The sequence below is a fragment of the Lissotriton helveticus genome, chromosome 9 (assembly GCF_964261635.1).
Source record: "Lissotriton helveticus chromosome 9, aLisHel1.1, whole genome shotgun sequence".
Classification (NCBI taxonomy): Eukaryota; Metazoa; Chordata; class Amphibia; order Caudata; family Salamandridae; genus Lissotriton; species Lissotriton helveticus.
Window position 1 is genome coordinate 1196500137 of NC_136070.1, and position 14855 is coordinate 1196514991.

The 14855-nt window shown below is 48.6% G+C and overlaps 1 protein-coding gene across 1 annotated transcript; it reads left to right on the top strand.

Moving 5' to 3' along the window:
* Positions 1-1720: 1720 nt before the first annotated feature.
* On the top strand, positions 1721-11012 carry BHLHE40 (basic helix-loop-helix family member e40). The gene is made up of 5 exons (XM_078661663.1): positions 1721-2313; positions 2510-2579; positions 4414-4521; positions 6108-6234; positions 7710-11012. Exons 1-5 carry the CDS (start codon positions 2225-2227, stop codon positions 8570-8572), a joined length of 1257 nt encoding a protein of 418 aa, XP_078517789.1. The 5' UTR covers positions 1721-2224; the 3' UTR covers positions 8573-11012.
* The last annotated feature ends 3843 nt before the right edge of the window (positions 11013-14855 follow it).

Here is a 14855-nt window from a genome sequence, read left to right on the forward strand (position 1 = left end):
TAGGTTTATATCACGCACACTTTGTGTTTGTATGCTGGATGTCTCTTTGCGTTCTCTAGTGGCGTACTATAACTGTGTAGCGTCTCTATGGTGTTTCAATCTTAAATGCTGCAACTCTGTTCATCGTTTCTATTTGTGTTTATACTGTGCATAGTTTTTTGTTTCCTTCGAGGTCTGTAGCTTATGTTCCTGCCGTACAAGTAAGTTTCACTACAGTGTACACTATATGACCTCAGTGTGTGGACTAACCCTGACAACGTATATCTGTGTACCCCCCAGGGGTGTAGATTCAGGGGGGTGTTACGCTGCCGTAATAAATGTATTTTATGATAAATTGTTGGGAGCAGGGGATTTCAGTCGGGTATGTTGAGGTGTCTATCGGATTTCACCAGAAATTTTTACACACAAACACACACACTCTCCCTCTCTCTGTTTTGAAAGGCCTGGAAGTTTTACAGAATACTATGTTTTCTCTCACTTAGCACTCCTGCCAATCCACACTCCTCTCCCTTTCCACTTCCCCTTAAACCCCTTTCATGCACCCTGCTTCTTGCATAATGTGCATAATGTATTTTAACATTGTATGCCAGCATGACTGTTGGAAAATCTGAAGCTAATGCCCCCTCCCTGCCCCCAATCTTACGGACCAAGCTACGCCCCTTGTGCGCCCCCCCTTCCAATAGACTACAGTGCCCGAGATTTTTTTTAACAAAATGTGGGTCCCTGACACTTTCTCTCTGGGACGGATGCCCCAGCGAATTTGACTGCTCACTGCATGCTACACATATGACTGGCGTGTTATGTCATATGGAGTATGTGGTTCACCAAACACAACACTTATTATGTAGACCTCAGCCTCTACATGCTGTTTTGATTGGAATCTCTGACACTGGCATGTTAACATAACTTGCACTGACTACTGCCGTTAGTTGGGCGCGTATGTTCATTGCAAGTTCGCAAGCGACAAGTATTTTTTCATCAGAAGATTAAACAGAATGAGCCTCGGGTCAGCCGAATATTTGTGTAAACTGCCCGTCTAGTCTTCCAGCTCAGCCTTTCATCATTCTGAGCCGGCTGGGATCGCAGGAGTTTATCCATGTGTATCTCTTCCTTGAGTGACTTTACAACTTGTACATTTGCAATTTTTTCTATTTGTATCTCTCCCTTGAGTGACTTTACAACTTGTACATTTGCTTTTTTTTCTATTTGTATCTCTTCCCTGTGTGACTTTACAACTTGTACATTTGCACATTTTTTTCCCCGTTTGTATCTTTCATGTAACTCATGTAATCCTAAATCCTTATGTTTTGCAACTGGTTCTTTTGTAAAGCGCTCTGACACCTTCGGGTAATGTTCGCGCTATAGAAAATCGCATTAAATAAATAAATAAATAAATGAATAAATGAAACATACATTCACAGCGCCACCAAGCGGCGAAGCGGCAGCAGGTCCGGGCGCCCTCCCCCATCCCTGCCAGGCAGCGCACGCTGCCCCGGGGATGGCACTCCGTGTGATCAGCCTCCCTTCCCCGTGTGTGTGTGTGTGTGTGCGTGAGTGCGTGTGGGACGGGGGCGGCGCCTGCCTCCCGGCCAGCCAATGGCAGGCCTCTGGCAGCCAGACACGCGGATCTCCCCCCACGCCCTGCAGCATTGGCCAACACGTGCGGCTCATGTGACCGAGGCGGCGGCGGGGTCACTGGGCTCCAGACGTGCCTGCAGTCACAGGGCAGGACACGTCGCGCCCGCGCCCTGCCGCACACTCCTCCCCGCCGCCCCCTGCCTTTTAACCAAGCCTCCGCCGCTGCCAGGCTCCTCATTCACAGGCTGAGGTGTGGAGTGGCAAGTAGCTGGGCACGGAGAGCTGCGGCTGCACACAGTGGGCACGGAGAGCGGACACACAGGAAAGGAAGTGTGCACCTAGCTGCGGGCACACAGACTCTTTCAGACACAAGCTCGGAAGTGGGCATCCCACAGTGGACACACTAATCTCGGAAGTGGGCACTGAGGTGTGGGCACACAGACCTTGCAGCGGACACAGAGACTTGACACTGGAATTATCTGACAGCGCGCTGGCAAACTACCAGCCGGGCACCACCAACCGGGCATCTCTGCCACCCTTGTTTTCTGGACCCCTGGGACTGTCGTGGGCACCTGGCGCTCTGCACCCGCGCCAACTCCCCGAAGGAAGCTTGGACTGCCAGTCCAGCCGGAAAGTTTCGGGTGCCATGGAGAGGATGCCCGCTGGTCAGCCGTCACCAGCCTGCCTGGCCAAGCTGTCAAGCCCGACGCTGGAGAAGAGCAGCCCCGTGCCAGGGTAGGTTTCCACTGCGGAGACACCCCCCTATACCACACCACGGGTGCAAACAATACAGGTGTTCTTGGTGACAACCCCTCGACACCCTCCCACGCCCACTTTTTAATTCTGATATTTTCAGAATGCTTATTTTGGTGTTTTTTCCCATTGCACCCCCGATTGTGCCCATCTCATCTTTGTTTACTCTTTTTTTCAGAATGGATTTTGCGCATATGTACCAGCTCTACAAACCCCGGAGAGCGCTGAAAAGGAGCGAGGACAGCAAGGTAAGAAGAACAAGAGGCATTGTACTAGTGCCACAGCTCAAGCGCCTTGAGGCAGTTCAGCTCGCAGTGCGCTAGATGAAAAGTATACAGTGAAATGTTGCATGTTGTGCTGGACTGTGCTGTCGCGCCACTGGTTGATAATACTGCTGTAAGAAAATAACCACATACCCGCCCCCTGAAAGTCTGGATAGCGAGAACTCCCCATATATCCGCACTTCTTTAACACTGTCCATTGACGTCTCACCTGTGAAATTAGTGGTTTATGGATGATTGCTGGTGTATATCGGCCATTGTTGCATCTGGGTAGTGGCACGTTCGGCAGATGATGGAACTGGAGAACGGGGCGATAGCGTCCTTTGCCCAAGATCACACATTTCGCACACATTTAGAAACCCCTCATTCACACCCAGAGCTCCTGGTCACGGAGTCTGCAAGTTGCGCCTAGGACACACCTCTGAGGGCCGCTTCTCCCAATATTATATAATATAGCTATCAAGGTCCAGCCGTTTGCAGTCTAGTTACCCCTGGGGCAAATGGGGTGCAAACAGTTGATACTTCTCAGTACAGGTCTCCATTTATTCAGAACCTTCGATTAAGAAGCGCTTTGAAGTGGAATGCTAAGTGGCATAGATTTTTTTAATGAAAAACGTCAAATTAAAATAATAGTTTTTCATAGAATATTATTAGTATAATAAACATTAATTACAGAGACGAAAACACAGTTTTAGAAAAAAAGGTGTTCTTGCGTGGATACTTCCACTTGGCGATCAACTGTTTGGTTGCTCGGTTCCAAAACCCGCACACGCCCTTCTTCGGGCACATTGTTGTGTATATTATCCCAGTTGTGTCTGCAGGTGTGTGTCTGCCCTCTACGGTGGGTCGTCGGTTTTCTATAGGCGACTCCAGTATATGCAGGAGTGTTTGCACGTCACATGTGTGATTCCGAGGGGTTCCTGTCTGCTCCACCTGTCCTCGAGTGCCCTGGTGTGTCTGTGTGACGCCACATTGCGGCAGTTTAGTGTATATGTTTTGCGTGCATAAGCCCTCTCTGTTTCTGCTCGAAATAGGCTGTGTCCTGTTTGCTGGCTGTTCTTGTGTGTGCACCACTGTGCATGTGTTTATGCACCTGTGTGGGTGTGTCACGGACCCTGTCTGATTGTATACATACATGGCTTGTCTGTGTGCACACTTCCTGCTGGGTGTGTGGTGCATGGATTTGATACCAAACGCTCACTTACTGTTATCCGATCTCAGGGCATCCACGTGGCTCTATATTCATTATTTATTTATTTAAAATTTATCACCAATGCAGGGTGTTTCATGGGCAAATGAATCGCGTTCATTGGCACGAGCGTGCGTGCAGTACAGTCTGCGGTGTTTAAATTGCCCAAGACCCCTTGACCCCAGGGGGGACTCCGGTTTGGTACTGGTGAACTCTGGGGCAGACGTGAACCCTTAGTGCGGAGTACTGCTGCTGTGGTTTCTTGGCGCTTTGGGCACTAAGTGTGGCGGTGAATGTGGTGGGGGTGTAATAGTGTACTTCGAAAGAAGGTGCATTCTTACATTTTCCCCAATGTATGGAGGATGTTTTAGGCATTTAAACCGGTTGTGACTGGGGCAGGGGACTATGAGGTTTGGGAATATGTGGTATTTGAACCTGGCGTGACTGGTGTATGGGTATATGGGGTATTTAAACCAGGCGTGGTGTATGGAGCGAGATAGATAGATAGCTTGCTCGAGGTTTAAACTCTTATGTGTTATGGGCACTCAGCCCGTCACCCTCTGTAGCGCTGCCTGCAGCCTGCCTCTAAGCGCTCTCTCCTTCCGCCCACAGGACACCTACAAGCTGCCGCACCGCCTGATCGAGAAGAAGAGGCGGGACCGGATCAACGAGTGCATCGCTCAGCTGAAGGACCTCCTCCCGGAACACCTAAAGCTCACGGTAAGCGCCTCGCGCGCGGGAGGGGGCGGGGCACACCTAGCGCCTCGAGCGACTGCTGTGAAATGTTCCAGAACAGCCAATGTGCGCAATGCGTTTCTAGCGAGGCACTGACCTGTGTCCTTTCTGACCCCAAATACCGCTCCCCTCAACCGTGTAAACACGTCACAGGCTACCGCCCTCAGGGTGGCGTGCGCCCCTCCCTAGCCTTTATTCAGGTGGAGGAAGTGAGAGGAGCCCGAAAGGAGCTTCAGTTTAATATCAACGCTTGAATGAAGTGCTCTGGTGTTAAATTGTGAATCTTGAAAACTAGTCCTAGGAACCGGGGCTCTCAAATAAACCTCATTGTGCGCGCCCACTGGTGCGTCAGAGGCCTGGGATCGCGCAGGAAGAAGTATAAAAATACATAATCCCGAGTTTTGGGAACCACGTAAAAAAAGCACTTTAACTTTCTACACCTGATTAAGCACCTCTTGATTGTGCGTGAATCGCCCACAGACATGGTCTAGCATTTGCAGACAGTGTGAGCTGAAGATGCGCAAAGGGCCACAGCTCCCCCTTGTGGCTTATTTTAGCGGTACAGCCACTGCCCCTGCATTGGCCATGCCACAGAGGAGTGAGTGAGGCGCAGTTTTTCAATACTCCAAGAAAAATAAACATACTTACGACGGAGACGTAGGCTACGAGTAGAAAATGTATCTATGTTTGAAACACGAGAATGAAATATTAATGCAGAAGTTGTATCAATTGCGGCTCGAGAAAGCTTAGCTTTTTGAGTTATTTTACCAACGACCGGCAGGTAATGGCACGTCATTTATTTAACCCAGAATGTACTTGCCATTCTAAATTATATATCGGTTTGCGGATTATTTCAACTGTTTCCAATATTTACGGGAGAATTTTAGTATCTAGTTCATGGGGATTTGGGGTTAATATAATTTTGAAGTTGGTGCATTCTAGAAACTTCCCTGGCTTCCTACAGAGTCGCGAGTTTGTGCTCGAGAGTGGCAGGCAAGGCACCCGCCTCAATTTACCGGGGTTTAAAGATTAAGAACCTCAAGTTAAAGCTTTCGTTTTTTAAATTCAATTTTTTTAGCATAAAAAAACCTGCTTTTGTGTTCGTCATTTTCATAAAAAGTTATTACGTTGTTATAAAACACCAGTCACAAGGAGTCACAAGGGTGTAATATATCGAAAGAGGAACGGTTTCTACCCTCTATGTATAATGATCCCTCTGCTGAACTGTGCATATAGCGCAGCCTTGGGCGCGAGCCAGACAGGGTATTTTTAGCCATGGTCGGGACTTTCTCTGACTAATTAGCAGCGTGAGGTCCTCGACAGCCAGACAGCAGCAGCCAGAAGAATGCGCGCATGCGCCATGTTTCTGGTGTAACCCAGCCAATTATAGCGCTGTGAGGACCAGGAAGTCGCCGAGTTCTGTTCACCCAGGCTGAGGTGTAGATGCGGACATGGGGCAGAGTCAGGGCCTCGGTGATTGTTGTATGATATGCTTTACACAGTGGTATTTCGACTCACGCTACAGGGCTGTATGGACAAGGTTTGTGACCAGCGCCATCTTGTTTTTTCAGACTCTGGGTCACCTGGAGAAGGCTGTCGTCTTGGAACTGACCTTGAAGCACGTTAAAGCCCTGACCATCCTCACTGAGCAGCAGCAGCAAAAGATCATCAGTTTACAGAGCAACGGGGCGCAAGCCGGTGAGTGTCCGCAGTACCATTGAGGGGGGAGCTAAGGGGTGATGCTGGGGTAAGGGGGGGGCAGTTCAGGATGAGCATCAGCACTATGCCCTCCTACTCTGAGGGTAAGGGTGGTGGAGGCAATGCATGGGCCTGCACTAACCCACTGTGCCCTACTACCCTTGGCATGGTGCAGGGGACCTGATGGAAGCTTGCATCCCTGGGATGGTGCTGGTACCCGTCCTGGATCACAGGTGCAGGACCTGCTGTTGTTTCGCAAGAAATTAAAAACTTGGGGCATATTACCAAGGGCCATTATCGCCGCTTTAGCGGGTCTTTTTCCCTCTAATGCAGAGATAATTTTATCGCCCAATTACCAAGCTGTCACTAACACCAGTTAGCGACAGCTTGTAGGCGATAGCGGGCATTTAGGGGCCCACTTTGCATGTCAGCGATAATTAACGCTAATGACATGCAAAGTGGGCGTGCCAAAATGTCAGCGACTGCAAACAGTCGCTGCAATTGCTATCGCCTATGATCAACACAGGCGTTGTTTTGGAAATATTCGCGCTAAGCGTGAATATCTCCAAAAGCTAATGCCTGCCCTGACCAGTTCTTAGCCATGTTATACAAGGAGAGGTGGATAACATGACTAAGAGCGTTGTCGCGGTAATGCCTGAATATCGCAGTATTGACAGCGATATTCACGCATTTTGCCTGTTTTTTATCACTCCTGAGATAAACCTTGCTAATAGCAAGGTATCTCAGCGATAAAAACAGGTGAAGGGCAGCAACAGAAATATTCCCGCTAAGCCAACACAGCGATAATTATCGCTAGTTGTTGGTAATATGCCCCTTGGCTCTTTCCTAGAGTATGGAGCGCTTAGAAGGGGTCCCACCAATACACTGCCTCCTAAGCCCCGGGAAGCTGCTACTGCAGGCCCATGTTGACCTCTAGGTGAAGCTGAACACAAATCCTGCACATGGTCTACTCGAAGCTTCTGCCAGAGCTCTGTAACCCACTGAGACAGCAGGTGCCATAGACTCCATAAAGTCAGTGCAGGAGTGCCAGGGCTATCAGGAACAGCCTCTGCTACTGTTTGAGGGCACGCATCCAGCAACGGTGGGTCGAAGCAGAGAAGAAGTTGCGATTTGGGTTTAGCTGTAGTAGCCAACCCCTGAAGAGAGCACACATCTGGCTAAGCATGACCATCAGCCTGTTCGGTGTGGAGTCATTTTAACCCCTTGCATGCTGATGACGGCCCCCAGCCGTCATGCACTACGGCGCTCGTGTGCTGATGACGGCTGGGGGCCGTCATGAACCCGCCCACTTGCAATTTTGCCACACAGGCGCAGAATCGCGGCCGCATGCAAGGGGTTAACATTAGTTTCTAGATTAGCGCCCGTGTGTTGCGTGAAATATTACAGCACTATTGTAGAGATGTCCTGCCTTATTCAACGACGTGTTATAATGCTCATACTCCTTTTTTTTGCAGGTGACTTGGCCCCCGCTATGCCAGACTCCACGCAGGAAGTATTCCGTTCAGGCTTCCAGGTTTGCGCGAAAGAGGTGCTGCAGTACCTGGCGGAGCAGGACAGTGAGGGCAACGATCTGGAGTCCTCGCAGCTGGTCGGCCACCTCCAGCGGGTGGCCACAGATGTTCTCCATGGAGGGGCAACTTGGCATGCACCCAAGGGTGCCAAGAGTGGAACCGATCAGAAGGAGAAACCTAGCTCTTTAGCTAAAGCTGCAGAGGGGCATGGCAAGAACTGCGTCCCGGTCATCCAGAGGACATATGCCCACTCCAACGGGGAGCAGAGTGGCAGCGACACAGACACAGACAGTGGGTATGGAGGGGAGCTGGAGAAGAGTGAGACTGCTGCCCAGCGGTACTATCAGAAGGAGTCTCCCCTGGCATACCAGGTACAAGAGCGGGTGCATCATATCAAGAAGGAATCTGAGGACATTCCTGCCAAGCGGCCCAGACAGGACACCTCCGACGATGCAGGGTCCCCGTTCAGCACAAGCGACCTGATGGCATCTCAGGGCTTCCTGGGCCCAAACCCCCACCAGCACCCACTCTGCCTGCCCTTCTATCTGCTTCCTCCCTCGACTGCAGCCTACCTGCCAATGCTGGAGAAATGCTGGTACCCCGGGTCCATGCCCATGTTGTATCCAGGGCTCTCCGCCTCCTCTGCAGCCCTCTCTGGGCTGATGGGCTCAGATAAGAACACCTCTTCGTTGCTGATGCCCCAAAGACTGCCTTCCCCAGGGTCTGGCCTGTCGCCCCTGGACTCGTCTGCTCTGATGCAAGCCCTGAAACAGCTTCCACCTCTGAATCTGGAGGCGAAGGACTAGCGCCCAGCCTGACACTGTCTGACTTTCATGTTCAGAATGTGACAGTTCTGAGTGTTTGGGAGAATGGAAAGTGGCAGTGCCCCCAGGGACTCTGACAGCTCCCCGGAGAGGAGGTGGCCCAGTGATGAAGGACATATCCAGGGGTCACGATGGCAGGGTGCCTCAGAAGCCTGGACTTTGCACCACTCTGCTGTTGGTGTGAAATAGATCAGGATGTTTGTGCCAAGTAATGGTCCTAGGAGAGTTCTCGAGAGGACCCTTGCACCATGGCTGATAAGACGATTAGGTTCTGAGATGAGCAGCGTCCTCCAAGAGATGCTGTCTGAGACACACGCTTGTAAGGTGTAAATGGCACCTTAGCACTGGTTTTGAGAATGCCATGGGTACGCATGCGTGAGGACACAAGCTCCATAGTAGTGGTCACTGTTAATCATGGTCCGGTGAGGCCCTGCTGAGCCTCCCCCACTGCACGTAGCTGTCGAATGGAGTAGAGAGTGAAACTCGTAGTGTTTACTGTTGCTGTAGGCAGGTGATGTGGAACGTAGGATCTGGCCGTTCCCCCGCCTGACACTCCCTCCTCCCGATCACAGCCCCAGAGTCTACTTTGGGTCGCTCTTTATCCAATACATTCAGGGTCTTTACTTTCTTAGAGCGAGTCGTCCGACGAACACTAGAGCCAAAACCACAGGACGCTGCCTACCAGGCTGCAGATGCAGAATGGATCACTTCACACACACACCCACCTCCCCCCCACACACAGAAACTTTCTAGTGCTATCAAGAACTACCTTCAACACAGGAAAAGCTGGCCATATCAAGTCACATACTCAAGTACAGTCCACAGTTGGCACCAAACACTCCTCAAGAGGGTGTCTTATCATTACTGTTGGACCACACTGACTGCAACGCATAGCTCCCACAGGAGTGGCATTCAGTAATGCCCTAGAGTAGTCTAATCCAAGCACGAGACAGCTCCTTACACAAAGCCTGAAAGTTTCCATTGTGTACACATGATTGCACGTGCGCCACCTAGGCTGGTCATACGAGAATCTGCCAGCACTTGGTGTTTACTCATCAGCAGCTGACACAGTGCCGCGAGGGTCAAGGTCAGCCCATCCTGCCCTCAACTGCTTCCCAGTGCATTATGGTACTCGTAGTCCATTAGAAGAAACCTGGCCTGCAGCACAAACCAAAGTTACATTGGACCAAATTGTCCCTGTGGGTTGGGTGTGATACAAGTTCCGTTGTCCCAAAAGGAGGATTTAGAGAGACTGCACTACTAAAACAGACAGGCCGAAACATTTATGTTCGTGGTAAGTGTTGCTGTAGATACACATGCTCTGCATACTCCTGCCGATGTGGTGGGCTAGTCCTGGCTTTTCGTTGAGCATCCGGTTCTGGGATTTGTAATCCTAGTTCACAGTTGTTCCAACTGAAATAGCACACATGAAAACAATGATTTGAAAAAGAATAGCCCCCTATCAAGACAGCTTTCCATATATTGTGCATATTTTCTTCTGTACTCAGAAGAACAATTTACATAGCTGATGAGTCCTCGTCATAACTGTGCATCTAAAACACTATGCAGGTGAATTTCAAATTGGTGACCTTATGCTTACACCATAAACATCAAAATATTATAAGTAACACTTGCACGGTAACTTCAGAGGAGGAGTACTTGTTTTTGAATGCTAGGGTTTTTGTGAAGAATAAAAGGTGCACACATTTCAATCAGCAAAATGCATAAAGTTAGAATGTACGAACTGGATTTGAAACATTTGAACTGTAGATGGTTCCAGATTAAAGTGAAAAAGCCTAGGAATGTTGTACAACTGCTTTAAATCATTGTGATAAAAATGTCCAGCTCCCACCTACATCTAATGTAGGGCAGAGTTATGACACCTATTGAGCACATGTGGTCCTATTCCGTTCACGAAACTCGCCCGTGTTACGGGGGGGGAAAAACATATCACTTTGTGGCGAGATGTTTACTGCACTGCGAAAGGAGAAAGAAAAAACAAGAGAAGTACGAAGATAATTAACTTTTTTTCTTTCTCGTCTCATCTTTTGTGATATATAACGTCCAAAGATTATGGGTTTGTGGGCTGGCTGTCCCCTTCCCACAATGCACTGAGCTTCCTGTTTGGAAGAGTGGGTAGAGTTCATACAGGGGTTGCCTTTGTGTGTAAAACTGCAATGATATATAGAGATATATTTATATATTTGAAAGATCCCAGATTTTGGTCAAAAATGCCCTGACTTGGGAGTAGTTCAAAGATTCTGAGTCACCTGGCTTCTCTATTTTTGTTGATAGTGAACTACTTTCTCTTGGGAGAGGCAGATTGTTTATATTTTGGAACAGTGTAAATATTTTTTATCTGTGCGTCAATGTTAAATACTAATTTTCAAATGCTCAATAAAATAATATTTTTCCTGTGGAAGTCAAAGGTGTGACCCTTTTTTGTGCAATATTCTGTATGCCCAGCGTTGGTGTGTTTCATGATGAAATTATTACCCCCACCACCTTTCACTATTCTTGCACAAGGAAGAGGTATTTATCAGAGATGCAAAGGAGAAATTAACAAGAACCAGAGTTCTAGCGATCTAGGGAACACACTCTCTGCCCGTAACAACCTCTATACTTTGATCACCAAGCAACTCATTAGACCACTGCAAGCCATTCAGAACTCGAAAGCCAGACTAATCTTCAACCTCACACACAGAACTCACATCACATCACACCTCTGGGAGCTCCAGATACACAAACACACTCATTTCAAACTCCTCACACACACATTCAAGACACTACACAACTTAAGCCCCAACTACCTGAACAGTTGCATCTCCTTACCCCAACCACCCAGACACCTCTGCTCCACAGGGCTCCTACCTACACACACCCCATGCATACACAACCAAACCTGGAGGACAGGCACCAGGGGCGGCCTTAGGCATGTGCAAGCTGTGCACCTGCACAGGGCCACCAAACCCCAGGGGCCACCACGCCTATATATATCCTTAATATAATAATTCTCTGAAGATGGATACATATTTGCGTGGGGGCCCCATGCAGGGATTTGGCGGCCTCCGGCTCTGTTCCACTTCCAAACACCCTGACCCCCCCCCCCCCTTCACTGGTCTCCGCGCTCCGCCTGGACCCCCTCTTTCGGGGCCCCCTATCTACGCTCCCTGCCCAGGGCCACCATGAGCCTAGAGCCGCCCCTGCAGGCACTCTCTTACATCACTCAAAGTGTGGAACGGCCTCCCACTACACATCAAAGCCGCATCTCTTGTTGAATTGTGCAAGAAACTGGAGACTTGGCTTCTCAATTAACAAACACCTGTTCTGCCCCAGGATTCCCCCACGAATGATTATGCACTTAACAAATACAACTAATATAACAACATAACATGTATTAATTGGGAAAATATAATTTCAATCGTGGTTCTCCCTGCAGTATTCCAACTTGCAAAATCTATCAATCTTTCCGCCACTCCAAAAGAATCTTCTTCATCAATGCTTCAGTGTTCCTAACTGAATTCCATGCCTACTATATGGGTATTCCAATAGCCTTTTCAAAATTCCAAGTTTCTGTCATCTGTAACTTCGGGAATTTGAAGTCACTCAACAATTGGTTTTCCGAATGGTACATCAAGTAAATGATGCGTCCAACAATGATGCATGTTCAATTACGTCATCAATATTCCAGCACCCATATACATTTTCTACCCTCCACCCATAGTGGCAGAATACCTTATCCCAATGGGAACAAAATTATTCGGGAAACCACAAATAGTGGAGCACAAGTTCTAGGCAGAGAGAGGACAGAGTCACGGTGATCGATTCAAAGACATCCTTCACGTTACTTTTTTAAAATATAAATTTTAACCCTAAGGAAAATGGAAAACTGGGAAGAGTGATAGTAAAGTTATTCTCTCTTAATAAACTACATTTTTAGATAGCTTAGGTGATAAATGCATTTACTGCAGAGAATAATGCTGATAACATGCAGATAGCATAACACGTGGTTTAGACTAAGGCTGGCAATACTCTCTGGTCAAGCAGTTGATAAACCAGTTGCATACAATTACATATAATGCAAAGTTAATAAATTTCTTTTAGATGAAAAAAAAAAGTTCAGTGGGTTAACATTTTTGTTGGAAGCCTTATTTAAGCTTAGATCAGGTAAATTGGCTTAGTGTGTTTACGTGCCCTCTGTAAACATATACACCTAACGTTTTACTATTTAAGGTTGATGGGCATGGGTTTGGTTGGGAAGCAATCATTTAATATTAGCTGGAAACATTTACTTTACATTGTGGGCTGTATAAATTAGTGGTAGGTCATATACAGGCACATTAGGTATTCCTAGAAAGCACTTGTTCTTACCACTACAGAGAGCACGAGTGAAGTAAATAACACTTTCAAATCTCACGTGAACTCTTGGAACCTGTTACGTGATACTCTAGTGTAGCATAGTTTGTTGCTGAACCTGGAGGGATGTTCTATCTGCGTTGTTCGATGTGGCCTCCAACCACTCCCAGAAGGACACTCGGTGTGGACAAGAGGAATTAGTGAATGTCCATTAAGTGAGCCATTTATTACTGGGCTGTTGCCTCACCTCACTAACCCCGCGGGTAAAGCAATATGAAAATGCGTGAACCCCCAGTGTGTGGCCCAATGTTGATACACGGTGTCAGGGCAGGTAGAGGAGGATTCAATGGGACTTCCCCAGATCCTGGATGGGCTCAAGAATAGCTAGAGAATCAATCTTTCTTCCACTATATTCCAGCACTGCTCCCATCGACATACATCTGGACCCTAGAAATCCCAGCTACAACATCATCGGTGTCAATGATCCACTGTACCATCAATTTTCCAGTCCCGCATTGCAACTGAAGCTCCAGCATTAAACATTTTCCTTTTGTGACTGCACAATGACTATGCCAGGCCATCTTCCATCTTCCAGAGCCCCATCCTTAGTTTTCATGCTCCATCGATATTCCAGTCTAACACCAGAACTCTGTCACCTATCATGAGTTGGCCAATCGACAGTCGAGATTGGAACGACCAATCTCTTACCTGTTTCTTAAGTGATCTAGTCCGTATTCCAAACCAATGCCAAAACTTCAACTCCCCAATCACTGGTTTTCTCATTGGTCATTCGTAATTCTAATTCCCAACTGGTAAAATATCTTCCAAACCAGTAATATGTTGATCACCAATCAGAATTCCACCTCTTTTTATCAGCTTTTTAATACCTATTTGATATTCAACTTATTATGATTCCATCACAACCACTATCAGTTGTCCAATGCACCTTCAATGCTTTAATCGAGCAGTGACATTTCAACTCAGTTGTGTTGTCCAGTGCCCCATCAATATTCCAATGACTTTTTTCCTGCGAAATGGGAGGAGCCCAATTGCATTGTGGGAGGTGGTGCTGGATGGTAACTGTGACAGCAGTTCTTCCACGTTATGCTGACCTATAACAGACCTCTAATCATAGTGAACTGCTGCTGTTCCCTTGGGACCCCTTGCCAACGCTGATTTGGAAGCCTACTAATCCCGTTTTTGCCTGTGTCTTCGCCCACCCGCCTCCTGCTGTTTGACCCCTGTTCCAGCTCGGGGTCTGGGCGCAGAGCGGAGTGTGGTGCGGGGCAGGAAACTACATTGACCAGCATCCTCAGCGGCGCAATCCGCGTCAATCGTGCGCCAGGCGGCGCTTTAAATTCACAGTCACCCCGGTCGAGGGGGGGATTCTATTGCAGAGTGAACTGCTGCTGTTCCCTTGGGACCCCTTGCCAATGCTGATTTGGAAGCCTACTAATCCCGTTTTTGCCTGTGTCTTCGCCCACCCGCCTCCCGCCGTTTGACCCCTGTTCCAGCTCGGGGTCTGGGCGCAGAGCGGAGTGTGGTGCGGGGCGGGAAACTACATTGACCAGCATCCTCAGCGGCGCAATCCGCGTCAATCGCGCGCCAGGCGGCGCTTTAAATTCACAGTCACCCCGGTCGAGGGGGGGATTCTATTGCAGAGTGAACTGCTGCTGTTCCCTTGGGACCCCTTGCCAACGCTGATTTGGAAGCCTACTAATCCCGTTTTTGCCTGTGTCTTCGCCCACCCGCCTCCCGCCGTTTGACCCCTGTTCCAGCTCGGGGTCTGGGCGCAGAGCGGAGTGTGGTGCGGGGCGGGAAACTACATTGACCAGCATCCTCAGCGGCGCAATCTGCGTCAATCGCGCGCCAGGCGGCGCTTTAAATTCACAGTCACCCCGGTCGAGGG

Excerpts from the sequence above, each read along its gene's own strand:
- BHLHE40 (XM_078661663.1), top strand. The coding sequence starts at position 2,225 with ATGGAGAGGATGCCCGCTGGTCAGCCGTCACCAGCCTGCCTGGCCAAG. Across the intron at positions 2,314-2,509 it reads AAGAGCAGCCCCGTGCCAGG|AATGGATTTTGCGCATATGT; the intron begins GTAGGTTTCCAC and ends TCTTTTTTTCAG. Across the intron at positions 4,522-6,107 it reads CGGAACACCTAAAGCTCACG|ACTCTGGGTCACCTGGAGAA; the intron begins GTAAGCGCCTCG and ends TTGTTTTTTCAG.